This window comes from Eucalyptus grandis, chromosome 11, assembly GCF_016545825.1.
Source record: "Eucalyptus grandis isolate ANBG69807.140 chromosome 11, ASM1654582v1, whole genome shotgun sequence".
Lineage (NCBI taxonomy): Eukaryota > Viridiplantae > Streptophyta > Magnoliopsida > Myrtales > Myrtaceae > Eucalyptus > Eucalyptus grandis.
In genome coordinates this window covers 514,771-542,007 of record NC_052622.1, presented here as the reverse complement: position 1 = coordinate 542,007, position 27,237 = coordinate 514,771, and the positions used below count along the sequence as shown (strand labels likewise).

Below are 27,237 nucleotides of genomic sequence, written 5' to 3'. Positions count from 1 at the left end.
AATTGCCATATTTTCTTTAAACTAATTTATCTCAACCAGTTTCTCTAATTGATAGATTATATATATATAGATATTATTTATATTCATCATCTGTTCATTGTGTTTGACCCATCAGCTAAAAGCGTATCGAGATATAAAAGAAAATATACGAAAAAAAGAAAAAGAAAAATCCAACCTGTCACACGTACTCAGTGAACATTAATCGAGGCATTTATAATGCCCAACTACAAAACAACGATTTTTATCACGTTGACTAGTAAATCACTGTGTTTAAATAAGCAAGATTGCTTCCGACGTTGCAACTTTCTCCTTTCCTCAGGTGCCGCGTCATGATAGTGAGCTTTGCATGGCCTTGTCCGAAGCCCGACAAAGCGAAACGCGAATTTCCGGGACTTCTGTTCTGGTCCCGGCGGACGAACTCGTCGGAAAAGACAGCTTGCAGACCCACGCGACGCGAAACTTATTGCAGCCGGGACGACGCATAGCGGCTTGAATCTGACAAAGACAATAAAGCCGCAGCCACCCCAAAAGACTCGAAGGAGATAGGCGGCGACTTGCTCAAAATCGCCGGACGCATGCCGTCAGCCAGGGATAGAGGAAGGCGCCAGGCGGCCACAGCCGAGCCGAGAATGTGGGCCCCGAGGGAGGGAGAGAGAGATTGTGATCCTGTATTTAAATTTAAAATCCCTTAAAAAAATATATATATGGGCCTTGATGTGATGTTGGCTTTCCATCGTGTCAGCTTGCTTTTCTTTTAATTTAATTGTTTTTCTGGTCCTTTTCACATCCATTTCGTTATTAAATAAAATATAAAATAGAGGTAGCTGTGCTCTAATAAATTAAAATTTCAGATTATGCAGGAAAGTAATCATTGAGTAAGATTCTGGTTGTCTTATCCCAGAGCCGTATTTCCACGTGGACTAACCGGAGATTCCAAGTTCCCATAAAAAGTAAACATCATTAATATCTGCAAACAATATCCCTTTCAACGATTATTCATCGAGCGAAAAAAAATTCAATTAATTATCTAACAAGTGTCTCTCACCATTCGCTGACGGCATTTCATTAATAATCGCTTAATCATGGGACTTGTTTGGGATAAGTTACTATGGCTTGACAATGGTTTGTATTATTTATATTTTTCAATCTTCCAATTCTGTTAATTGTGCCAATTTTTTGCTGCAGAGTATTTTGTTTTTCTAATTTCCAAGCGATATGTTCATTATAAATTTTAAAACTTATCATAAAAGTACAATTAAATCTTAAATCTTATAAAAAGTGCAATCAAATCATATAATTGTCAATTTGGTATAATCGAATTATTTTGTTAACTTCATCCATTTCAATTAATGAAAAATGTTAACATGATTTTTTAAATATTTTTTTCTCTCGAGATGATGATGTTGACTAAATTCTAATTTATTTAACCAAAATATTAATTAAAACAACATTTTATAAACAACTTGAAATGTAGTATAACAACCCTCTTAAGGCCCACCACAGTTGAGCAAGGAGCTAGCAACCTCGCTCGGATTTGTGGGTGAGGGTCACCGAGCCTTTGTTTTTGGTTAGTAAGGGTCGCCAAACCTGGCCGAGGCCCCATCAGCCTATTCCGATAATGAGCCCTTGTCCTTGCTCCCTTTTATGCGTGTTTCTTTATAAATGTTTTTTTATTTTATTTAATTAAAAAAGTTACATCTATATTTTTCGTTAATTTAAATAGATGGAGTTAATAAAAGTATTCGATTATACTAATTTGATAATTTTTAGAATCTAATTATATTTTTTTTATAAATTTTAAAATTTTATTGTGTTTTAATGATAAGCTTAAGGCTTCTGATAACCATATCCCTATTTTCAACGACCAGCTTGCCTCCTCCCTGTGCATATGTAAGGAGAATGATGATTTTTTGTCTCTTTCCGAGGTGGGGTGGATCCGTAATTTTCCCCAGTCCGCCGGTGCTGTTGGCCTGGGAATTTGACAGGCGGTCAAGAGTCAAGAGTCAGCAGAGAAAGTAAAACCGAGAGGGGGTAACCAGACAAAAAAGCTGTTGTCCCATTACAGCGGTACAATCAGGACAAGCCAGCCCAACGCAACACGAAACCGAAACGGAGGGAACGGGGCGAAAAAGAATTGGGGGCGGGGGGCGTGGGGCCCAGCGCTTTGCAGAGGGAGGGGAATTAAAGACGGGATTGATGATACGCATCATAGGACCCGTGAGGGGCTATCAACTCCCTCCCCCCCGCCCCCTATGCTCGCTACTCCCTCTAGGTCCTTTGCATTATGCAGTTATTATTATTGAAGAAGTGACCAAAATCATGCCTACCTTTACTCCTCATAACAAGGAATTTACAATTATCTTTCACGTCTCGGATAAATAAGAGAATGAATAATAACAATTCTATTTTAAATATCAATTTCTGGCCATTACATTCTCTATACAAATTTTTGAACAAATATACGCATTTGATAACGATATAAATTTTTTATTTTCGAAACAAAAATTTACCTAATAACAGCACAAAATTTATTCTTCATTTATGGTGAGAAAGGTTTTTATTTTTCATTTCTGTCCAATAGATAAAAAAGTATAAAAAATTATTTTTAATTTATTTTCCTAAATCTGTTTATGAACAAAACATTTATTTCAAAAATAAAAAAAAAAAGAAATTGCATTATCAAATAAGTTTCAATTTCAATTTTGTTTTCAAGAATAGAAAAATAGTAAAATAGACAAGCCAAATAGTTATCGTGCATGTTCTAAACGGTTATACACACTCTGTCCCCTCATTCGAGAGGCTTATTCAGTCCATCACACACACCGCTGTGTCTCTCCTCTCCACCACGAGCGCTGCCACTCCTTTTAGAGGTCATTGCGGCATCAAATCATAGTTTGGCCATGGTCACTATGCTAACTCAAAGCCAGGTTGAGGTCGAGCAACGTGATGGCCACCTTGGCTAAGCTTTTTACCATAGAGATTGCGTTGCTCTCAAGCTTGGCCCAAATGCTCATGGCCGTCGCGTGCTCAAGGCCAACCTGATGGACTCCAAGTCAAGCTTGTGTGGATTCACCATCACGAATAGCAAATGAGCTCGCCACAAACAAAGACATGGATATAGGGGCATTTGTGGTGAGCCAGAGCGAGGGTCTCGTTGTTGACATTGTGGTTAGGCTTCAAACGCTGTGAAATGACTTTTAATTATCGATGTATAGTGGCGTGTGAGAAGAGAGAAATGGTATATAAAACAGAGCGGGAGAGGGATTTATGTATAGATTTTATGCGTGCACGAGAGTAATTAAATAATTTCATATGGCGGAAATGCAAATTGAGAGTTTGAAATATTGGGAGGACAGGTGATGTAAACATTATGGCCGTGGCAATTATCTCTTGTTATTGTTATTGTGCGTGAATGCATTGTGAAACCCGACCAAAGTATTCATCGTTAGGCACGCGGGCGCATGACGCGCTGCACCCGGACCAAGAAATTTATTTTTCTTTTTTGTGAATTTTGTTGAAATATGCCCATAAGACGCCCTTTTTAATGATTTCTTTGTTTATAAGAAAGCCCCGCGAAGTAATCGATTAAAAAAAAATTGACAAAATTTAGATACACTATTTATTCTTGTATTATGCATACTTTTAAAAATTGGATAGTTTCGAATAAAGTAAACTTTCCAACCAAAATAAATGAATAAAGCAGGCTTAACAAGTAACTATAAACAATTGCTGCTGATGTATGTTTTTATTCGAGAGAGGGTGGAATTGGCGGTCGCTGATGACTCTCTCCAAACCATTATCCTAAGGGCTTCACATCCATAGAGAAATGTTGAGTTTAAGTTCCAGCCATTTCGTGCGATTAGCGTTCTAGGAGTTTGAGATTAGCAAGCTCATCCTCACAATCCCATTGAGATGCTTGTGTCACAGTCTCGAGGTTTGCAAACCAAAGGACAGTGTTTGATCGAAAAAGATTGTCCAATGTCGCCTAAGATTTCCAAAACATTCTCAAGGATGGCACAATACGGCAAATGTGCCATATTCTAAACTTTTCTCAATACAAATATCAGTAATTAGTAGATAGGGAGATGCAATCGCATATACTCTATCCAATGTTGATCGATGATTGTAAAAAGGACTTATTATATAAACAAGAGAGCTCCCCCTTCTTGTTTGTATTAACTATTTAAGCAATATAAAGTATCATTTCCTAGAATTTCTTTTTTTAGATTTTCTCTCTATGCAACTTGGGTGAGCAAGTGAGTGATCCATCGCAAGAAAGGCTTTGTTTAGGTGCTTCATTGATCCGAGGAAGTCTATGTTGCCGCATGATCTTGATTCCAAACGATCGGTCTGTTACACTTGCATCTCAAAAATTTATGCTTGGCAGGATAGATACAAATCAAACTCGCAACTCCATAAAAGATAGTTATTATTTAACTAATCATTAGTTTTCAAGCTCATGTCATGCGTGTGCACGGTTTATTTTCATTTCCTACTCAACGGAATGATTCCATAGGAGAATTCACAATTTAAATATGAGCGGACCATTTTAAAATTCTCATTAAATGCAGGGATGAAGTTGGTTCTTGCATTTCCAAGGATAATTTATAAATTTTTTCAAGTCAAGATTCAAGATTCTTTATGGAAAATAAATAGTTGACTTCTTAATTTTGCATTTTATTATTTTTCTAGTCCCTAATTTCACATTATTCCATTCAAAGCTATACCTAGACAACCTTTGGTAGTTACAATAACTTCACGACACGGGATAAGGTGTTTAGTTTGTGTCGAAGGTAAGACGAGGTCTAATGCGAGAGGGATATAACCAGATGGAATATAGGTGGATATTATATTTTATCTCAACGGTATAAAAACTAATTTTCTCAAATGAAAAACCTCTTATAACACGTAAATTCTAATGTAAGAATTAAAATATCCAAAATAAGAAATAAATAATAACAATAATTTTCACCTTTATTTTATCCTATTTTTATTTATATACTTGAATTTCTTTCCATTTTATAATATATTCCATGTACATATTTGAAATTTAAATTTATTACATATTTTAGGTATATCAGTATTTTATTATCTAAAAAACTATTAAGGAACGATGGAAGGAATAAAAAATAGAGAGAAAAAAAATAAGTAAATAAAATTGAAGTAGAATAATTCATATTTCAAATGAACAAATCTAAACTTGAAAACGATATTTTCAATTCTCGAAGCGAGGTGTAAGGAAATTTATTACTAAGATCAATTAAAGAGTGGATGGAACATAGTAAATCTCTCTAGATTTTATAATTTATCATATTCAATTTTATCCCCTCGAGAAATCAAAACAACAAAACACTTAAATAGGAGGGTATCTTTGTAAAAAACAATTAGATATAGCGAGTAAGACATGTGTAGACACTTAGGGCGCACGTGACGACTATTATGACATAGCGAGTAAGACATGTGTAGACACTTAGGGAGCGCATGAAAATCATTTTGTTCCATAAATAGTTTATGAAACATAAATATATTTTTCTATTTCTATTTCTAGAGGAGTTTCAAAGCAAAAATAACTGTTTGATAACGATACAAAATTTATACTCTAAAAATATAAATTCGTTTGATAACGATATAAAATTTATTTCATTCGGACGGTGGTGGTGACGGGCAGCGACTGGTGACTAGCGGTGATGGCGGCTGGTGACCAGCGGGGGCTGGCGACCGACGGAAGGTGTCGGCGACAACGGATGAAGGATCGGTTGACAAACGATGAGAAATTTTTTTATTTCTCATTTCTGTTCAAGAAATAGAGAAGTAGAAAATTTATATTTATGATTTATATTCAAACAAAACCTATTTATGGAATAGAAATCTATTATAGAAATAGAAAAACGGAATAAGTTTATCAAACGGGTTTATATTCTAGCAACAAGTCTGGAATAGAAAAATTGTTTCCGAAACAGAAATAAACAGTTGTCACGTACTCCCTTAACTTCTCTTAACTTCTCCGTAGAAAAGCAATATTCATTAACTATGAATTAGAATTTAATACAAAAAAAAGTGAGAAAGGGAGTATGACCACTAACTTATTTACGTCACCGGTAAGTTTTCATATAAAAAAGAATTTAACCGCGTAGGACGCGAGTAATGACTTTTCTATATTGAAAAGTATTTCTTTCTCTTTCGCCTCAAATTGTAGAATAGGCTTTTAACAGATGCGTAGCTGGTATTTTCCAAAAGGCTGCAATACCTTTTCTTCAGCGATCTTTCTTTGAAGAGCCGGTTATCGTCGATATTATGGGCCGTGGATTATCGTCAGATCTTTTGGATCCACAATGACGTGGAAATCCCCCAAAGTGAAGGAACCATTTTGTTCCCGCGGGCCTCCTCGTTGGTCTCTCTCTTTTTCGTCAAAAACATCAATTGGGCTTTAACTCCAACGAAAAGCCCATGAGCACGGACTGGTCCCCTGGGCCACGACGATGGAATCGCATTTTTGTCCTAACCTTTTGCGACTCGCTACGCTCCTAGAGTCGACACGTGTCGCCGCTTTCATCTACTCGATCGCCCATCGGCAACGCCCCCATCCAAAGAAGCGTGGTCGCCACAAGTTCTTGCCTCCCAACTAATTTCTCAACCTTCGGAAAAAGAAAAAAGAAAAGCAGTTCCCACTTCCCAGCCGTCCGTCGCTCGAGCTCATCGTCCATGGCGTCGATTTTTAATCTGGCGGGCGTAGGGCTCTCGTCACCGGCGGCGGCGCCGAGGCGGAGCAGGGGCGGAGGATTCGCCGGCGCGGCCGAGAGAGCGAGGACGAGGCGGGTGGTGTCGGTGAGGGCGGAGGTTCAGGCCATAAACCCCGAGATCAGGAAGAGCGAGGATAAGGTCGTGGACTCCGTCGTCGTGTCCGAGCTCTCGAAGCCCCTCACTGCTTACTGCAGGTAGGTCGCCGACGTGGCTTCCGATTTTGAAGCTCGCCGTTTCGAGTTCGTTTCGCTTTCGTCGCTTTTGGAGTATGATTGATTATGTGCGAGTGCATTGGAATTGTTCCTGGACGAGGCTAGTGATTAGCAGTTACTCTCGTGGACCTGTTCCGACACTGGGGTTGGCTGATTGTGAATGAAACCTCCCACTTGAGTCGGCCCTTGCAAGAGAGAGGAAATTGCCCCGATTCATTCTAACTGTCCGAGTTAATTACATCACAGAAAGACGTGGGAGGGAGTTATAATCCGACTTTGTACGTGACCTGATGAAAGATAGACTTCGCATGTTTGTTCTTTCACCGAGATTAGCTATGTCTTGAGCTAAAGGATGAGGCCATTTTGCTTTATTCAGTGGTGGGACAATGGGTCTGTTCTGGTAAGATAGTGTAGCGCTTTTAACCAACTTGGAATGATTACGTTTCCCCTGCTACATGCTGGTTGCTCATTACACGTGGATGAAAGACTTGACTAATTCGGAAAATGAAATGGAAGCATTTTCTTCGTCTGCATTGATGAATGGCTGGTGAATGGTGTTGTTGCTATCTTGTACTTAATTACTCAAGTGCGGGATCCTTTTCTGGAATGGGGATAAAGCATACTCTGGAGGTGCATTTGGTACGTGGGAGTGGAATGTGGGGTGGATGGATGGAAATGGGTGTGAGGATGGACAGCATTATTGAATTCGGTTGCAGTTGTAAGAGGAAACAAAGGGAGAAATTTCAATCTTCCTTATCGGTTTAATTATCTCTATACCGTTATGGAATGAGGGGGAATTTACCTTCTCGATTTACAGTATGAAGGACTTCTCTTGGGAGTCTAAGGGCAGAGTATACTGCATTAAACCATCTAATGTGAAGACTTAAGATCAATTGATCCGAATGGACTCTATTGGCATTGTTTATAGAAATTCAATAATTTCATCCGGTGAATATTAAGTCATATCTCGATGAAGTCGAGAAATCTGCTTCAAATGGAAGCGACAATTTTAGCATGATGCATCCTCGTTATGATATCAATTTCTTTTGCTCAGAAGGAGGATCGGTTTAGTATAGTACTTTCCTGCATATGCTCTTGGATTGGTTGTGACACTTGTGCATGATGGATTAGTGACTAGGAATTAGGTGAGTTTATTGCTCCGTGTCAGTTCACAGATAATTGGTCGAAGCAATGTCTGAGAATTTCTTGCTTTTACTGGTGATATGTGAACTAAAGAACTTGTATACATACTTGGGCTGAATCATGCTGTCTAAATTAGTTATGATATATGGCTTCTGTTGTAAGATGTCTCATATTGTAACTCATCTCGTGCTTTCTCTGTTTTTGAACTTGATTGCAGATGCTGGAGGTCTGGTACTTTCCCCCTCTGTGATGGGAGCCATGTGAAGCACAACAAAGCTACCGGGGACAATGTTGGTCCTTTGCTGCTGAAGAAGCCAAAAGAGTAGATTGTACTGTATTCAAATGGCTAATTTGGCATGTTAAGCTGATAGTCTGAACTTTGAGCATGTGTGCAGTGAATTTTGTCTGTCGTGCTACGGAACATATTGAGTTGCTGCTCCGCTAATGAATAAACTAAAAGAATTGTTTGCGTAAATGGATCTTTAAGGTTTCATCCATCGTGTAGTTGATGTTTTCTTTCCCAAGTTTGTTTGCATAATTATTTATGCTATGACTTTTGAAGCTGGAGTGTCACCCCGCTATTATTCCCATATTCCCTCATCCGATGGCCCTCTATAGATTTTGAGACCCTTTCAATTGATGATTTGTGCCCTCTTGTAATGGTACTTTTTCTCTTTAATCTTGCATGTATCTCTCCTACATGGGTTAGTCTCGTGGTTAATGTAATTAAGTTTTACGTTCTTGATATCTATGATGCCTTTACCCATGATGCACATTTATCAAATCGATAGAATTATCGAATCTACTCTTTGATATCATTCGACTCCATTTAGCGAGCTGCAAGCACCTCTTCCTTGTTGCTTTCCTTGTTGCCTGCTGGAACTTTGGCCAAACTGGGTTCCCAAACTCAAATGGAAGTAATACCCCTGGCTATGGTTATCTGAGTTAGAAATACCATTCTGTTCTAAGAGAATCAGTCTGAAGCTCATCAGTCCATGGACACGATTTCTCTGCACACATCCAAGGCTCTTTCAAGGATGTACCACGGGGGTTAAGAATGAAACTAGCATCACTTTTGCTGTTGTCCTCTGGTGTAATTGCTTTTATGTTGCTGTTGATTAAGGTTGGATTTGGTGGTCAGCTATCATGGAGCAAGAGGGAAAATGTTCTTTTGCTTGGAGATTACCGAGAAAATCTCACATCTTATTGCTGAGAAAAACTCACACCTAATTCGTCATTATTTTGTGTGCAGAGCTTTCTCTGTCCCTAGATAGCTAATTTGCTGCTTTGAGATTACCTGAGCCGTTGGTATGAGGAGAAAGGAAACTTGTACGCAGAGGTATTTTTGTTCGTCGATGAAGTTATGGTCTGTCCTTTTATTTAGACCTGGGCGTCGGAGCTTATCTTGGGCCTGCAGCTTGCTAGATCTGCCAGGCCTAAGGTCTCAAATCAGCGGGATCGAGCAAGTTAGTTTACTTTTTGGGCTTGATTCATCCAGTTAGGCCTAGTAAGAACACTACCTTTCTTTTCTTTTTTTTCTATTACTTTTTAGTTATGAGGTATCGATATTCTCACGCGATCCGCACATCAACGAGCTCGTCCATCTCCGAGGTATACGTTGGGAAGAATTACATTTTCTTTTTGTTTGGATGGAAGAATTACATTTTGCCTGTCGAGTTTTAGGATTGTAACTAGTCATTTCCAAACGTTTCACTTATTGCAAGTTACTCCTAAATACATTGAAAAATGTGACAATGTGCCCTTCACTCCACTCAAAGATTTCTCACGTATTTAACCATATTACTAGTTGTGGAATGTACAAGCACATATTATCTATATATGGGGAAAAAATTATAGACTATTCAAAAATACATTTTAAAACTATATAACAATGTGCATTTTATGTTGACTTCAATTGGCTTGTCATTAGAACTTTAGTTAGAATTGCTCTCACATAGAATGTACCTTTAAAACTATTCTTGTACTCTTTTCATATGTGCGTACTTATACGATGAATTTGCATTCCATAACCAGTGTTGTTACACAGTAGGGGCTTGTAGCAAGAGTTGGTCAAAATCAAAATTAAGAGACATGCAATCAATTTCTAAAATTTGAGAAGAACATTGCAAATATGAAATGTTAAGAGGCAATTTGCAATATACCTAGAAATTTGGAGGCAATACATAATTTTGTCGATATAAGTTGCATGCAATCTCATAGTATTTCATTTTTGTTTTCTTTATTGATCATCGTTCCTTTTTTACTCTAATCTCATAAAACGAATTTTTCATGTTAGGATTAAGTATGGAAGGAAAAGTTGCTTCATATCTAGATCCTCGTGAGACATATGATCACTTTAGAAAGATAAAAAACAATAAAGGATTTAGAGTAGCTGCTGTTTCAACAGCAACCCATCCTCGAAACAAACTCCGCAAGGCTCCATTGTCTCTCTTACCAGTTGCAACTGGGATATGAGCTTTTGCATCATTGATATGAAATTCCAAAGCCCAGATTTGGCGATGCCACCGGTGGTGATGGTAAGATCCTAATAAGTTTTGTCAAGAGAATAGAGAGGCAAGTTTGACGATGGCGGGTGGCGACATCATGTGACATCGATGGGGTGGTGGAGGCGGGATGGAGGTGATGGGGTGGTTGGGTGTTTTTTGTGAGTAAAATTAGGGTTTTTGGGTGTCGTTTGCAAAAATGTTTTGTGTGTAATTGGATGCGCACGGGTTTACAAGAAAAAAACATAAATGAAAAGGACAACCCTAAAGGAGCAGCAGCGAAACTTGCCCAACGATTAGGAGGTAATTAAAAGAGGTAACCCCAGAAAAACAGGCGAGGTTTTTAGGTATTTCCTCAGCAAGAGGGAAGCGCTTGAAAAGTCTTGGACCGAAAAAGGGAGACGGCGTGAGTCGGGCAAAACGACGTCACATTCCAGATTTTTCGAAGCGGATCGCTGGCTCCGGGGCCTAGAATATTCCCATCCAACGGCGGGCGTCGATTTCAAGTTCCCTCCACCATCCAACGGCCAGAACTCGCTCAACCGGCAACGCCATATAATCATAAAACCCTAACTCTCGACTCCTCTCCTCTTTGTCCCTCTCCTTCTCTTTCTCCTGCTTCTGCTGCTCACCGCCACACCATTCTCCAAGCAGGAGAAGAGAAGAGAGGACAAAACCCGCCCCCGCCCTTCAAACTCCTCTCGCCGTTCCTGCCAGTTGACAGCTTCATCGATGCCTTCGATAGTTGTCTCCGATTCAGTTCAGTCCCCCGACAACTCCAAAAGCAAAAGCAAAGAGAAGAAGATGAAGGTGAAGGTCCAGCTCGAGGCCGACGGCGGCTTCGAGTCTCCGGCGTCGGACAAGAAGCACAAGAAGGAAAAGAAGAGCGGCGGCAAGAGCTCCGAATCCAAGCAGCCGAAGGTCCTGGAGCATCAGGAGGATGCGAAGAAGGAGAAGAAGAGGAAGGCGTTGGAGCTGCGCGAGGACGATGATGACGATAAGAGCGAGACCAGCTCCGAGCTGGTCGACCCCGAGAACTTGAAGGGGAAGAAGAAGAAGGCAAAGCTGAGCGACGGCGACGATGAGGTGGCTCAGGAGGAGAACCCCAACGCCGTGTCGAATTTCAGGATCTCGGACAGCCTGAGGTTGAAGCTGAAGGACAATAAGATCGAGGCTTTGTTCCCCATTCAGGCCATGACGTTTGATATCGTCCTCGATGGGACTGATTTGGTCGGCCGTGCCCGCACTGGTCAGGTATAAAATTTCTTATTCGAATTTCGTAGGATTGACATGTTTGTGGTCGCGTGCTTATTTGAAATCTGCTAATATTAACAGACAGTTAGAGAATTGAATGGTCTGGACTTGGAGTAATGATAGTGTGTGATGGTGGAAAAGGGTCACTAAGCTGACATCTTTGAAAAGAGAAAATATGTTCTATCTGCTCTACGAGCAGTGAATGGTTGATTTGTGAGCTTGGTGAATATTGTGTTATCACTGCCGAGGCACGATGCAATTATAGTGTAGATGCAATTATAGTGTAGAGTATAGCACAATGCAATTGGTTCATGAAGTGCCTCTCGTGTATTTCCGGTCCTATTTCCCTGTATTTCAGCCCGTGATTGTAATTGTAAAAAACAAATTCCGGCTGATCTTTTCGGGCATTCGAACTTTCAGCTAATAATTCGACTGAAAAACCAACGGCTAGCTAAACCTTTAAGTTTGTGGCAGAGTCATCTGTACATTAGTTCACTGGTGTCATTTGGGATATAAAAACTAAAAGTGTGTGAAGACTGTTTGGCCGCAGTTGCTTTTCAAGTTTTTTAAAGGTGATTGGCTGCTAGGAACAGGAGTTTTTCAACTGTTTGCTCTTTCTGTAGTTGATGGGTTTTAATTTTTTAGCACTGATTATCACCTTGTTCACTGTGCGAATTGTAACAGGGCAAAACTCTAGCTTTTGTCTTGCCCCTTTTGGAATCTCTGACGAATGGGCCTGCAAAAACCTCAAGGAAGACAGGATATGGTAGGCCACCAAGTGTTTTGGTGCTTCTACCTACTAGGGAATTGGCCAAGCAGGTAAAGCAATCAAGCTCATGGAAGTAATCTCATCTCTTTGCAGAGATAGATGTTTGACATCTTTTACTCTATTATTTTAGGTGTTCTCTGATTTTGAAGTATATGGTGGAGCAGTGGGCTTAACATCATGTTGTTTGTATGGTGGAGCACCCTATCATGCTCAGGAGAGCCATCTGAGGAGAGGGGTTGATATAGTAATTGGAACACCTGGCCGTGTGAAAGTAATTCATTGAATTGGAAGCTTATTTGGTTTTCTTTCACCCGCTGGGAATAATGGTCATGTTCACAGCATTGATCTTATTTGTTACATCTTGTGGCAGGACCACATTGAGAGGGGAAATATTGACTTGAGCTCTTTAACCTTCCGTGTCCTTGATGAGGCTGATGAAATGCTAAGGATGGGTTTTGTTGAAGATGTGGAGCTAATTCTTGGTGCGTGTGTTCAAATTTTTTTCACTATGAAGTTTCTGGTGGAAATATGCTCCACTTATTTATTGCAATCGCAATTACTTTTAGTAATGTTGTTTTTTGAAATTTGAAAACAGGTTTCAGTTTCAGCATCATGCAGCTTAGAACTTTTAAACAAGAGATGTTAAATCTTTTTTTTTTAAGAGCAAGATCTTTATTTTCTTTTTGTGCCTTTTAAATTCTCTACTACACTGACCCAAAAAAAAAAAAAAAAAAAAAAAAATTCTCTACTACATGTAAGATATCTCTTTCTGTGCATACATTAAGAGGGGCTCAAACCAATATTGCTATTCCTTTGTTCGAGGCTTGTCTGAGTAGGTTTACATAAGGCATTATCAAAGTTGCAGTTTGAAAATCGATAGTTTCCTGAATTATTTGGAGAATTACTGTCTCAATTTTGTGATTTTTTTGATTTAACCACGTTGGTGATAGATGTGGATATACTTATCCTTCAATTCTTCTGGTTCTCGCAGGCAAGGTGAAGGATACAAGTAAAGTTCAGACGCTGCTCTTTAGCGCAACCTTACCAGACTGGGTGAAGGGTGTATGTAACTCAATCTGGCAAAATTGTTTTGTTGTTCTGAATTTGTATCTTGGTTGTCAGTGTTTGGTTTTCCTTATTTGCTGTTGTGCCAACTCATCTTCACCCAACTTTTCCTGATACCACAACTTTGCATTTCCAGATTTCTTCCAGGTTCCTTAAACAGAACAAGAGAACTATAGATCTAGTAGGTAATGAGAAAATGAAGGCCAGCACCAATGTTAGGCATATTGTCATTCCTTGTACAAGTGCAGCTAGACCTCAGCTTATCCCAGACATAATACGCTGTTACAGCAGGTTAGTTGTTTCAATTTCCATTTCTTTAGTGCTGTGCTCTTTGGTTAGTTACGAGATTTACTTGACAATATACACTTTTTAAACTTTCTTCTCTGGTTGGATTTTCTTTAGTGGAGGCCGTACCATAATTTTTACCGAGACAAAGGAATGTGCTTCTCAACTTTCGGGATTGTTGCCTGGAGCACGGCCCTTGCATGGAGACATACAGCAATCCCAGCGAGAGGTAAATGATGAATGTGCAGAATCTTTATAGATACTAATACACGTAAAAGTAATAATGTTGTAACACACTGAAGAGGAGATGAACAGAGAAGAGAGGGCATGGTTTACTATACTAAATTACATGACTAGGAATAGTTGGTTTACCTGCTTTCCAGTTGTCAACCACATTTAGCGGGTGACAATGTTGTGCGAGCTCCTTACTATCTTAATCAAGTCAACCAACCTAGTTTGCCTAGAAGTTCATTTTCTTGGAGAGTGCTGATATATTGATGTGTGGTGGTTTCACAAGGTATAAATGATTAAAGTAATAAATGTTACATCCAGAGGCAAAGAGATTGGTCTGTAGCAAAAAATTCCCTTTCATTATAAACTATTTTCAGAGAGTAAAGGTGGCTGATGCTTTTAGTGGGGTACCTACCCTCAGATTTTCAAGTGATAAATGCACAGGTCTAGGCTTCAATAGAATGAATTATGGGTATTTGTCTTTGGATCTAATTCATTGGTAGGTCTGGCATCATGACTGTGGAAACAATATTCTTTTGTTAATTTGCAGGACCTATCTGTTTTAAGTGATGCATTCCTTGTATGTCACTTGTTTTCTGGTTTCGCGTATGCAAGTATTTCTAGAAATTAACTCTCACACTCTTGGGCATGTTTGGTTACACTCAAGCAAAAGAGAAAAGTACTTCCTGCCAAAATTTAAAATATTATTTGAATTTGGGAAATACTATGGATAAATTATTTCTGAATTTATGTGTTGATACTTGAGTGTTTGTGATGAGTTCAAGAGTTTCAGATTTAAAAGAAGTGTGTGCAAGCCACAATGTTTATATTAAGCAAAAACAAAATGTAAAAGGCCATCCAGATACATGCTCAGAATGGCTACCAATGACCATATATATTAAAAAGGCTGAAACCTTTTTTGCCTCTTAATTGATGCACGACATGCTTTTCCTTGCTTAAACTTTGCTTCTTGAGTGCAGGTTACACTTGCTGGTTTCAGGTCTGGCAAGTTTATGATATTAGTGGCCACGAATGTGGCGGCACGAGGATTGGACATCAATGATGTCCAGTTAATTATCCAGGTATGCTGTATGTGGTATGTTTTGATTTGCTTTTATTTTATTTTAGTTTATTTTAATGCAGTCGTGCTGATAGTTGGCCTTTTTTTCTGTTAAGTGCGAGCCTCCACGTGATGTTGAAGCATATATTCACAGATCTGGACGCACAGGGAGAGCTGGTAATTATTCAACTTGAATCCTGCATTTTCCATAGGTTTGTTATTTCTGTAGCCTGCCAGATGCTGAGGGCAATGTTGTTTTCTAGGCAATACTGGAGTAGCTGTCATGCTGTACGATCCAAGAAGGGCAAATGTATCTAAGATTGAAAGAGAGTCTGGTGTAAAATTTGAACACATCGCTGCTCCGCAGCCAAGTGATGTTGCTCAAGCTGCTGGTGTTGAAGCTGCAGAATCAATAACACAAATTTCTGATAGGTACAGTCAATTCTTTTTGCTGAGAAGCTGAATCATCACCTATAACGAGATGCTAATATCCTCCAAAACGCAGTGTTATTCCGGCATTCAAATCTGCAGCCGAGCAACTACTGAACACATCAGGCATGTCAGCAGTTGAATTACTTGCAAAGGCTCTTGCTAAGGCTTCTGTAAGTTTATTTTCCACTCGCCTCTTGTTACTTCAACAAATCTGATTTCTTTTATTGCACTTCCTGGACATGCATCTCTTTTCCTTCTTTCTTCGGTTATTTAACAGATATAATCTGTACTTTTCCTATTTTCAGGGTTATAGTGAAATAAAGAGCAGATCACTGCTTTCGTCACTTGAAAACCATGTAACCTTACTTCTTGAGGCTGGAAGGCCCATTTATACACCTTCGTAAGTATGCAAGATCTCTGTTGGCAAATAGTTGTACTGCTTTGCAGATATTGTGTGGATGTGGGGGATGGCCCCCTTCTAGCTTTGGTATTGTATTCTATTCTCACCTGATCTGATGCTGGGCTTATGTGTGGCTTTGATTTTAGGTTTGCTTTCGGTGTCTTGAGGAGATTCTTGCCTGAAGACAAAGTAGAGTCTGTGAAGGGTCTTACTCTCACAGCTGATGGAAATGGCGTTGTATTTGATGTGGCAGCTGAAGATCTAGATACTTTCCTTGCTGGTACTTAAACTACAGAACTCATCAGGCTCCTAAGTGATGCTACACTTTATGCATACTTTCCATAGATTTTTCTCTTATTTTAGTAGAGAATGTTGTGAATTAAGCAGCCTAGTGTAGAAAATGATTGATTCTGATATTTCTTTCCCCTTGTCCGGATGGCAGGTCAGGAGAATGCAGCGAATGTAAGCTTAGAGGTGGTAAAAACATTGCCGCGTCTCCAGGAGAGAGAGCAATCAAGAGGGGGAAGATTTGGCGGCGGGGGTGGTCGTGGTGGCTATGGTGGTAGGGGTGGTGGTGGTTTTTCTGGCCAAAGGAATGGTCGGTTTTCTGGTGGCTTTGGCGGGAGAGGCCGTGGCAATTATAGAAGGTGATAAAGTAATCTGCAGCCAGTCTCTTGGTGTCGGAGCTTTCCAGAATAAAAGAAGGCATCACTTTATGTTGATGCAGAAATTTTGGCTGATTTTATGATTTTACGAACGTAGCCTCAAGCGTCTGTAACGGATGACCCACCGTAGGATAAACTATCTGGTACCGTGGTCCCATAGTTTTCTAATATATTTTGGTATAATTTCTCAAGTCAACTTTGTTTTTTTTTTCCTAATTTTTTGTGGGGGCGCTTTGATGATGCCTCCACCTTTCTAATTTTTTGTTTTTGTTGCAATTGTGAGTTGTACGCTTGAGTATATATTCTTGATCAGTTCAATATAAGAGTTGTTTCCTACTTTTTTGTGCTTTTTAACGGTGGAACTGCAATAATGCTCTTGCCAGCCTACAATTTTTGATCTCACCTTGTAATTCGATCTACCCATGCTAGTTCCAAGGTTGGAGTTCTAAATGATGAACCTCACGTTGGTAAAACTAATCCGTTACAGTTTTGTGTCAACGTATGGCTTTTATGTCAGTTTTGTGTTAGTGAAACATACTAAAATCCATGGTCTGGCAATGTGCTCTTTTGATGCGTTTCGTATTAAAGAAAGAAAATGGTCAAATTCGGTTATATTTCTTGAGAATGGAATACTTAGATGTGAAACGTGAAGCATCAAAATGACTTGCATTCCAATCGAAATGAGATGTCAATTCCGTCCATTGGACATTCAGGTCATTTTGCTTTTTGGGGAAATGAAATTCCCGTTTGACTAAACTCGCGATTTATATATGTCAGCTCCAGCAATGAAATAACACGAACCCGACCCGACAGACTGAGTCCCAGTCCACGAGCGCGGGTCTTCCCTCCCCCGGCTTGTCACTTGTCGTAACGGTCGACTTCGCAATCGCAGGCTAATTATTATCAATCGAAGCCAGTCATGGTCATAGCCCGAGCTAAACTAATCACGATCGCCAGCGGCGTTGACTTCGATCATCCATGTCCTCCGCTTCCACCCTAGTCAGAATCCGCGAGGAGGAAGCCGGGCTGTGCTCGCCGGCGAAGGAGAAAGCGGCCGCCCGGGGCGCGTTCGGCAGCCGGTGGCTGCTCCTCCTGTGGCGGCCCCGCCACCCGCTCTGCGGCGGCGGCGGCGGCCGCCCCAAGGTGAAGCTCCTCGCCTGCGTCGTCGTCCTGGGCCTCGTTCTCTTGGTCGGCTCGAGATTGGACTCTTTTATGGGATGGAACTTTCATCAACCTTCTTCAGTCTCTTCTCCTTCGAGGTATCTCTGAACAAATTCCCGCACGACTTTCTTCCGTGAGATTGTGTTTGATTCTGTTCGTTTCAAGAGTGTTTTAGCGACTTGTTGTTTTTGCATGCATGACGTTTCTGGGAATGATTGGCGTTTGTAGTTTGCAAATTGTGAAATAGCATATTGGGTTCTGGTCTCAGAGACAAATCACCTGATTATTTTTCAATAGAAACATTCACTGGTTCATTTCCTTTGTAATTATTGAATGTCGGTGATTCTTTTGCTCCACGATAAGCTCTGCTCAGACAATGGGCACTAAAGTTTGCTATCTTGATGAATGATGACTTGACGTCTTCTAGATCTGATTTCTTTTGCTTCAGTTTCGTTTTACTGATTCATTATTGATGATGATTCTGTGATGTCTACATAGTTTTAGCGTGCACTGGCTGCTGCTTCTTTTACTCGCATGGTACTTGGATTACGAGAAGCGATCGGTGAAATGCGAGCTCGTTTTGTGCTTCTCTCTTTTGATTTGCAGGGGTGGTTACACTGTGCTAATCAACACATGGAACCGAAACAACCATCTTAAGCAAACTGTTGGTCATTATGCATCCTGCACTGGTACCGATGCAATATGCGTCATATGGAGCAAAAGTGATCCGCCACAGGAGAAACTAAAGTCCCATCTCAATGAAGTTGTGGCGTCGAAGTCTCATAAGCATGATTTTAAGTTTGATATCATCAGTGGGAGTACCACGATAAGTAGATTCAGGCCAAGTGGGGACATCAGAACTGATGCTGTTTTCTCTGTTGATCATGATGTGATTATTCCATGTCCTACTCTGGATTTTGCTTTCACGGTGTGGCAGAGTGCTCCTTCCACTATGGTGGGATTTGTTCCTCGTGCACATTCGCTAAAAGCAGAGGTTGGATTTGTATCTTTGCTATTCTATCATTTGTGGGAATGAATAAGATCTCGGAGAGTTGTTCTGAACATTTGGCAAAGTGGGAGAATCTATCCTCTGACTCCATGATGAACTTACAAGCTGCAAAATGGACCCATCATTATGGAAGGACAGTATGGCCTGTTGTACTTGTACATCGCTGTAGTTTTGTGAAACTCCTATTGGGTTTTCTCTAGAAAGTCTTTAGGTGTCTTTCTTTGGATATTTGAGGATTAGCAGTCTATAACCACTTCTATATATTAAAGGAAAATGTTATGGAAAATAGCTGATGCTCACCAGAAGTATTATGGGGGAAGTAACAAACGGACTTGATTATAGAACATGTAACTAACACTAGGCACCAAAGTTACGCCAGGAAGATTAAATTCAAACCTACTTGTTTTCTTTGAAAAAAAGTATCCTCCAATGGTTGGAAAAGAATTGGGACCAATTGATTTCCAGAGTATAAATGGAACAAGAGGATTCGTCCTGAAGCCGTCACTGAGTAAGTGTATTTTTGACCTGTTGCAGGGAAACGGTATTCCTTATTACAAATATGAAGGATGGTGGTCAGTTTGGTGGAAGGGCACCTACAGCATGGTTCTTGCACAAGCAGCATTCTTTCATAGAAAATACCTGGATATGTACACCTATATAATGCCATCGACAGTTCATGATTATCTTACTAGGGAGAGGTACAGCTTTCAAAGTTTTTGTAGAACAATGACTACATGGTGCTGCATTTTTGATTGATTCTATATGTCCTTGAATGAATTGAAATTCATTTTTTCTTATGCTACTCAGAATTTGTGAAGATATTGCAATGTCTCTGCTCATTGCCAATGCCTCTGGTTCTCCTCCAATTTGGGTGAAAGGTATTGATCTCCCCAAGCTAGTACCATATTGCTTGGAACTCCTTAATGAAAAAGGGAAGATATGTACAGACTGCGAATTAGATTTTTTTATCTGTCCAGCCTAGTACCATATTGCCTTTCCAACATAGATAACAGCCAGTCCAACCTGCCTTTTGCAAGGCACAGATGCAGAATAATAGTAGAGATAAAGAGGATGGGAACTTGAGTATCCTTGAAAGGAAGTAGAAAGATGATCACCCTTCCTTGAAAAAAGCCTCATATAAGCTAGCCTCCTTTGCATTATAAATAGTCAGCAATGTAATAACTCTGAGTCTTACCAATGACCTCACCGTACCGTTAAAAATTGCATTATTAGCATGACATGCGAGGTACATATTCCACTCATCTAGTTAATTAAAAGGTGAAAAAATCCCTACTCTATCATTTCCAGGTATGCTTTTCGCTAAATGCTTTCATGACAAACTGTTTTTGCTAATATCTCTTGACAAAAATTTTTCAGGGAAGACTTACAAGATAGGAGCCTCAGGTACAAGCGGTTTAGAAGGCCATGGTGACCACAGAAGCAGATGCCTGAATGAGCTGCTTTCCCTATATGAGACTGTGCCCCTTATGCATACCAATGTGAAAGCTGTTGATGCAAGACAGGGATGGCTCTGGTAATTCATGCCAGTTTCATGTAAATCGTGCCTCTGCCGTTTCGGCTATTGCCATCCTCATTTAGGACTTTAGGCAGTAATTTATTGCTCCTAGATGATTGTACATTCCATTGGAGCGGCTAACTGGAGAAATCAGTGTTTACGGTGGTTTGACTGTTAGTCTGACTCGATTGCGAGGAACTTTGGATCGTGGTCATGTTACTTTAGTTAAGCAATGTACCCATCTTCCTCTATTTGGCCGTGATTATCATACAACTCCAATGTCCATGGTACTGCTGAGGAGTGGCTTCATCGTACAAGCCAATTTTCTTTGTTTTTCAGAATCCTTTTTGGTGGAAAACTTGCACAAATCGATGGGGCCCTTGAAGTGTAATCCATGCATGGGACAAAGCAAACTTTACTTTATCAAAAAGGGACATGCTCAATGTGGGTCCTTGTTTCAATCTCGATTCTTCTGCCTTCGGCCTCTTTGGACCATTCCTTTCCCATCGATCGAATGCCAATGTCATAAGCAATCGGGAACTATTCACGGTCAATCATCGTACAGCCTCGCCCCTCATGGAGACCGGCTCAATCATGCTCCTCAGTCACGTCACTCTCACGGAATCCAGCTGCCGTGATTACACTGGGTTTGCGAATCTCTTCGTCTTGGGTCGGCATGGGCCCAGAACGCGTGCCATTCTCGAAACCGGATCCAATGATATTGTGGATTCATTCGTGCCCGGAAATTGAAATCCCAATTCGAGTCGGGATGGATGAGATCGAACCGGATCGGCACATTTGTCTGTTTCCACGCTCCAAAAAGCAAAAGGCCGCAGAGTAAAACCTCATCGGCTGCTAATCTCTCTCTCTCTCTTTCAAATTTTGAAAAGGACGGGTCAAACAACCGTTGATTAGCGAATTTTGCTTCGGATCACTTTATTGATTAGTTAAATTAGACCACGGGTCTCCTTCGATAACCCCCCAAATATAGCAAAAGGAAGAGGGAAAAAAAAAAACAAAAAAGGGGGAGGAGAGAATCTGTCCACTCGCTCTCGCCTCTCCCAGTCTCACTGCCGCTTTCCCTCTCAGGAGAAAATTCATCATATTAAAAAAAAAATATCGCAAATAGGAGAGGCGACTTTGAAGTTCAAACTCAGCAGGCCAAAAGTTGCTCCTCCTCCGTGCTCATCAGCTCAACCGATTCCCGTCTCGCTCTCTCTCTCTCCCTCCGGATTCCATCGTCATCGAGCATATCAGGTGCGCGCCGTCTTTACGTCCGTTCGATCCGTCGAATTGTTCTCAATCCTCGATTCTCCGCTGCGCGTGTCCGAAGCTTTTTCGCGGTTCGTGCTTCTTCGGTCGTGTTTTCGCTGCGGGACGGGTGGTTTTTTCGTTTGATTGCGTTCTCGATGAGCGGAACCGATGTCGATTGTTCTTGTTTGGAGTGATGGGGCGAGGAACCTGTGCAGAGCTCATTGTTCTGGACACCCTTTTGCTTTTTCTTCTCTTACGTCGGACTCTTGGAGAGAATTCTTGATTTTTTAATGTGAATTTTGGATCTTTTTCTTTCGTTTCGACGTTGATCTTGTGGGTATACGCGCTTTCAGATGGGACGCCTACTGCTGTCGTGGGTACTGGGTTTGTGCTGTGTAAAGTCTGTGTTTAGAGAAAAACAGTTTGATGGCTTCAGGATTGAAGTGCCGTACGCTTACTAATTTGTACTGCCAAACCAAATTTAGAGTCTGGACGAATGGGTTTTCTTTTCTGTAAAGATTGGTGAGTGTTCAGGCATACCTACATCCATCAGTATGCGAACCTCCACTGCAGCGACATCCTTTCGTTCAAAATATTCACCTTCAGTCGTGTTTACTGTCAGTCATGCTGGTTTACACATATCAAATCATCTAGCTAGTTCCTTTGGGCATTTCTTAATTCCCCATCCTGCATGTGCTGGACAACTAAGCCTGTTTTGTAGGTGGTTTCAGCCAACTAATTCAATGCCATGAAAGGAGTTTTAAGTACAACTGGCATGTCTAGTTGTCATTCTTCTTTCTTACTTTCTGTGTGTGTGTGTTTTTTTTTTTTTTTTTTTTGGGGGGGGATGTCTGGTTTCCATTTTCTTTGATGTAGGTATTCAGTTTTGATCAGCTGCTTTCCTAAGAAGCTCAAATCTCCTTTACATTATTGAAGAACGCTTGAGATACTTTGTTGTTTTCATTTTTGGATACATTGTCAATGTGTTTTTTATTCAACAGAACTTTTGGTTGGGATATTGAATTCATCTTGGTCCGGCTGGCTAGCTTCGCTATCAATGCCTTTGCCCTTCTCACCTCAGTGGAAAGATAAGGCGAGTGGCTTCTTTTCTTCTTCAGGTAAGAGATTATTTTTTCCTAATGTTCTTCTGGAGATCCTTCACTGGAACTGCTTGTCACATTCTCAATGGTTTTTTGCAGGTGTGAAGCTTAAAGAAGCTGGGCAAACTGCAGGAACATTTGTTGGCGAGGTCGCAAAGGATGCTAAAGGCAATGTTGCTGAAGTGGCAGGACGAGTTGGGTTGAGTGTCAAGAGTCGCTGGACACTGCTACAGCAACCATCTACCAGACACGCTATGCAGGAGCGCCTCATAGAGGCAGCAGCATCAACGGGCTCAATTCTAAGGAAGGGCATTTCTGAGACAAAGGATAAGGTTGCCGTTGGCAAGACGAAAGTCGAGGAGGTACCTCTGTTCAGCTTCAGTTTGCGATTTAGATTTTTCACAACACAATAAACAGATGAAGTAGTAATTAATAGGCATAGTATATACATAAGTGACGCCCGCTGATTGTATAATAGAAGCAGCAAAATTATTAGTGCAATTTGATTAATGACCTGACAAATGGTAGGATACAGATTATAGGTCTTGACAAATTCAATGTATATCTGTTGGTTAATGAAAAGGAAGTTTACTCATTTAGATGTTGAAATTTGTTCAGGTGGCAAAAAAGACTGCACAGAAAAGTAAAACAATAATTACTGATATCGAAAGGTGGCAAAAGGTAGGATTTGAGGAAACTCTCTCTCCCTCTCTCTCTAAAATTTTGGCAAGTGCCTAACACACGACACTTCACTGATTGCAGGGTGTTGCAAGCACTGATGGTGAGTGGCTATATTGTAAATGCAGATGGGTGAAGTCATGGGATATCGGTCATCTTTTTTCTTTCTTTAGGTTAAAGTGAAGACTGACAATATTTCTTGGCTTAAAAATGAAGTATTGCCAGTCATTACTTGACAACTCTCTTTGAATTGATAAGCGATTTCAGGATCTATTAAATAAGGTCTGTGTCTATATGTAGGTGATGTAGTCCTACATCATCATTTCTCATGGAATAACCCGACACATGTGAAATGCAACATAAATTAGAAATACTCAATTTCCTGAGAGTGAATAATCTGAATCTTATCGTCAATATATTGTTAGGTTAGTTCTGGTATAAAATGTTATCTTGCCGGCAGACAAAGAAACTGGTTATCGTGTTTTTGTCCGTTGGGGATATAGTGTTTGGACTTGCCAGGCATAAACATGGCAGTTGCAATATTGACGAGTCCTGTGATTTATGACATTGTTTGACAATGCAGCTAGACAATCCTTTTACTCGGTTTGTTAGTGAAATAGGTACAACTTTTGTGAGGCTTTCCTGCTTGACAGCAATTAAATTTGCTTTTCCAACTTTCTTCAGTATTTGGAGTTCCGATTGAGGTAACTGTACATCGTGAAGAGTCCAGCCGGCCAATTCCGCAAATTTTGGTCAAATGTGCTGATTACCTCGTATTATCAGGTTATTTAATTTTAGGTTATGCTAAGCTTGTTTAGATATGCATGATGCAGTAATTGTCCAATGAAAGTAATTTTGGGTACTAACATGTTTATTAGGCCTAAATGCTCCGTATCTGTTCAAGTCTGAAGGAGATAAGAAGGTTATCCAGCAGTTGGTCTCATCATTCAATCTAGGTATCTCAGATACTTTCTTCTTTCCAAAGGCAGTTTCATTTATTTAATCTGGTAGGTGTTGATAAAATTTGGTCACTCCAGATTCAAATGCATCTCTGCCTGATGGTGTAAATCCAGTGGACATAGCAGCTTTAGTCAAATGTTATCTTGCAAGCCTTCCAGAACCGCTCACCACTTTTGAACTTTATGAAGAGATCAAAGGAGCTCGTTCTAGTATAAATGCAATGAGAAACATACTAAAGAAGCTTCCGACGGTGAATTTTATGACTTTGGAATATATCACTGCACTACTGCACCGTGTGAGCCAGAAGTCCCTTCTGAACAAGGCAGGAATCATCTCTCTCTCTCTCTCTCTCTCTCTCTCTCCCCAGCTCGATTCTGGTCAACATTCTAAATATGTCTTTTATTAGAAAGCATTTACAGATTATGGAAAATATTAATTAACGTGCAAGACATTAAATGTATAGCATAAGAAAATGTTTACCTTTTTCATTACATGGATGATGAGAGATATGAAACTTTATAATAATAGAATATCTTTATCACGTGATTGGTAATCTAGCGTGTTCACAAGCAATATGGTTTCCCAGTTCAGTTAATGTATCTGAAGATTTATTTTTCTTGGTTATTAACCGGTTTTAGCGTAGTCAAAGCATCCTTGACATGTTAGTCTTGCCTTGTCAGTGCTGGTGCCACCATTCAAACATTCTCATATATTCCTTCACCAGGTTTAGTTGTGCTGTGTTCCTTGGAAGCTTGTGAGAATTTTTTTCTCCTGTTAGAAGCTTGCATGGTTATCCTTTGCTGCTTCCACATAATCCAGCAGGACTGGAGCTGGAAATTGTCATGTAGTATATGTCTACAAGGAAGTTATCATATACTGTATGCCCACTAGTTAACTGTGCATGACCATCAATTTGTTATTCTACCTTGTGCATGGAGACTGAGAATCAATCCTGGTTAAGGCAATGTTGGAGAGAGCCTCACAGGCCATCATCCTTTTATTTCATTGTTTGAATACTTCTGGCGAATGTGAGAGATTGACAAATTATAAGCTTCCCAACAATTTTGGGGAAGTCCATTCTACGCGACATGTATTACATATGATGTTTCTTGATATTGTTGAGTTCTTGCATGTATTTTCTTTTACATTCTGATCAAAATGCTAACTGGAGTGGTATATAATCTAATTCTTTGGTTGAAGTGGTATATAATTTTATTGACCAGCTTTTTGCACGGCCCTTTATTTCCTTCAGATGGATGCACAGAGTTTAGCTATGGAATTTGCTCCTTTGATTATGTGGCAGAATGGGCAGAAACCTGAGTATTATAGGCAGTACTGGAATGATCCACGCACAGGTCAGAACGGCACAGACAAGGCGCCTACTTACAGTGCATGGGACATGCTTGCAGGTTGGTAAGCTTATATAATGTGTTTTTGCATAGATGGTTTCTTCTGTGCTGAGCATGTTGGTTCATGCACGGTGGATATGATCCAAATTATTGTCAGCAGTGGGATATGTTAGGAGATTAACCATTTGTTGCCTGAAAAGTGAATGCCCTAAACCTTTCGGTCTTGCAGGCACCTTGTCTTTCAAGTTTACAGCCATTGGATATCTATATTAATAAATCAAAATGTATATGCCAACACTTGGTCCAATGTTCAATGTCCTTGAAGGCCAAAATGATGACTTTTTTTTTTTAATAAGGATTCTGTGTTGTACTCTACAGAAAAACATACTTGTGATTCTCATTCCCATTCTAATTGCAGAAGAGGATGATACTGCCGTTGCGTCATCCATGATTCCCTTGGATGATGGGACTCCAATGGATTTTGGTGCCATCGAGGTTGTTCAATGCCTCATACAACATCACAATGCCATTTTCACGGATGCCAACGAGACAGTTTGGAGATAACTGAGATTGGAGTCCGTCCTTGTACAGAAAGGGATGCTGACCGTTTGGATCGTGCATCATCAGCAGCATCATTGGCTTCAACCAATTTATTCATGATGCTTCCTTATAGCCTAGTTTTTGGATAGATATTGTAAATGTTAGCTGTTATATAGACATTACTCCTACACCCTAGGTTCTTCTCCATGTTCAATAAATATTTTGTTTCGCAATAATTTGTCTGCTTTGGAGAACTTGTATTTGCATTGAGAAGATTTTCGCCCTTGTTGTGCATCCACGAGGAGTGGTCTCTTCTGTTATGCAATAAATAGCTGTCTTGTTTTCTGAATTGCCTTTTATATGGGCCTCTGCGAGTTGCAGGATAGCTTGTTGATACTTGAGCAGACCAATCTAATAATGAAAAGATTCGAATGCTTCGAGAAATCACTTGTGCTGATATTGCCAGTTTCGGCCCTGTGAATGTAAGCAAGAGCCTGTGTATGGTATATGATAGTATATGATATGACCACTTCCATTCCTCCTCTTTTGAAAGCTGTAGGCTTTTGCTGTGATATCACCAACTTCAGTTTTACCTGAAAGATTAATGGCCAAATGCATGAAACTTGAGGTTGGGAAGCTCAAATTTGGAGAGAGATTTTCTAACTCTAAGGACTATTGATTTGATTTTATCAACTGGTGTAACGTGTTGTTGAGTTTGTTCATGCTTTTAATTCATTTTCATACGATATTATCAATGATTATCATCCTGTCATTGTTATTTTCATCGGCTGGAATCTTGTAATTGTGATTGGTCGTTTTGGTCGAAACGTGCTTACTTGACAGGCTGTCAATGGACAGACCCGGCCCAATTTCTTGGAGAACCAAGCTAATCGATGGGGCAACAACGTC

At 40.1% G+C, this 27,237-nt stretch overlaps 4 protein-coding genes across 4 annotated transcripts; all 4 read left to right on the top strand.

Annotated features, from left to right (window-relative positions):
* The first annotated feature begins 6,593 nt into the window (after positions 1-6,593).
* LOC104424323 (CDGSH iron-sulfur domain-containing protein NEET) lies at positions 6,594-8,680 on the top strand. Its single transcript, XM_010036694.3, has 2 exons — positions 6,594-6,935; positions 8,314-8,680. The coding sequence occupies exons 1-2, from the start codon at positions 6,703-6,705 to the stop codon at positions 8,420-8,422; spliced, it is 342 nt and encodes a 113-aa protein (XP_010034996.2). The 5' UTR covers positions 6,594-6,702; the 3' UTR covers positions 8,423-8,680.
* A 2,500-nt stretch (positions 8,681-11,180) lies between these two features.
* LOC104424322 (DEAD-box ATP-dependent RNA helicase 7) lies at positions 11,181-17,097 on the top strand. Its single transcript, XM_010036693.3, has 14 exons — positions 11,181-11,854; positions 12,539-12,673; positions 12,754-12,894; positions 12,994-13,105; positions 13,615-13,685; positions 13,825-13,979; positions 14,091-14,202; positions 15,185-15,286; positions 15,381-15,441; positions 15,528-15,696; positions 15,770-15,866; positions 16,002-16,096; positions 16,243-16,376; positions 16,539-17,097. Exons 1-14 carry the CDS (start codon positions 11,333-11,335, stop codon positions 16,745-16,747), a joined length of 2,115 nt encoding a protein of 704 aa, XP_010034995.2. The 5' UTR covers positions 11,181-11,332; the 3' UTR covers positions 16,748-17,097.
* A 467-nt stretch (positions 17,098-17,564) lies between these two features.
* Positions 17,565-20,720, top strand: LOC104424321 (glycosyltransferase family 64 protein C4). The gene is made up of 5 exons (XM_010036692.3): positions 17,565-18,020; positions 18,529-18,916; positions 19,466-19,629; positions 19,739-19,809; positions 20,309-20,720. Exons 1-5 carry the CDS (start codon positions 17,740-17,742, stop codon positions 20,467-20,469), a joined length of 1,065 nt encoding a protein of 354 aa, XP_010034994.2. The 5' UTR covers positions 17,565-17,739; the 3' UTR covers positions 20,470-20,720.
* Positions 20,721-21,471: 751 nt separating this feature from the next.
* Positions 21,472-26,677, top strand: LOC104424319 (uncharacterized Rho GTPase-activating protein At5g61530). Its single transcript, XM_010036690.3, has 10 exons — positions 21,472-21,704; positions 22,703-22,819; positions 22,901-23,163; positions 23,420-23,482; positions 23,564-23,582; positions 24,164-24,262; positions 24,358-24,435; positions 24,517-24,761; positions 25,692-25,848; positions 26,207-26,677. Exons 2-10 carry the CDS (start codon positions 22,759-22,761, stop codon positions 26,350-26,352), a joined length of 1,131 nt encoding a protein of 376 aa, XP_010034992.2. The 5' UTR covers positions 21,472-21,704; positions 22,703-22,758; the 3' UTR covers positions 26,353-26,677.
* Positions 26,678-27,237: the final 560 nt, after the last annotated feature.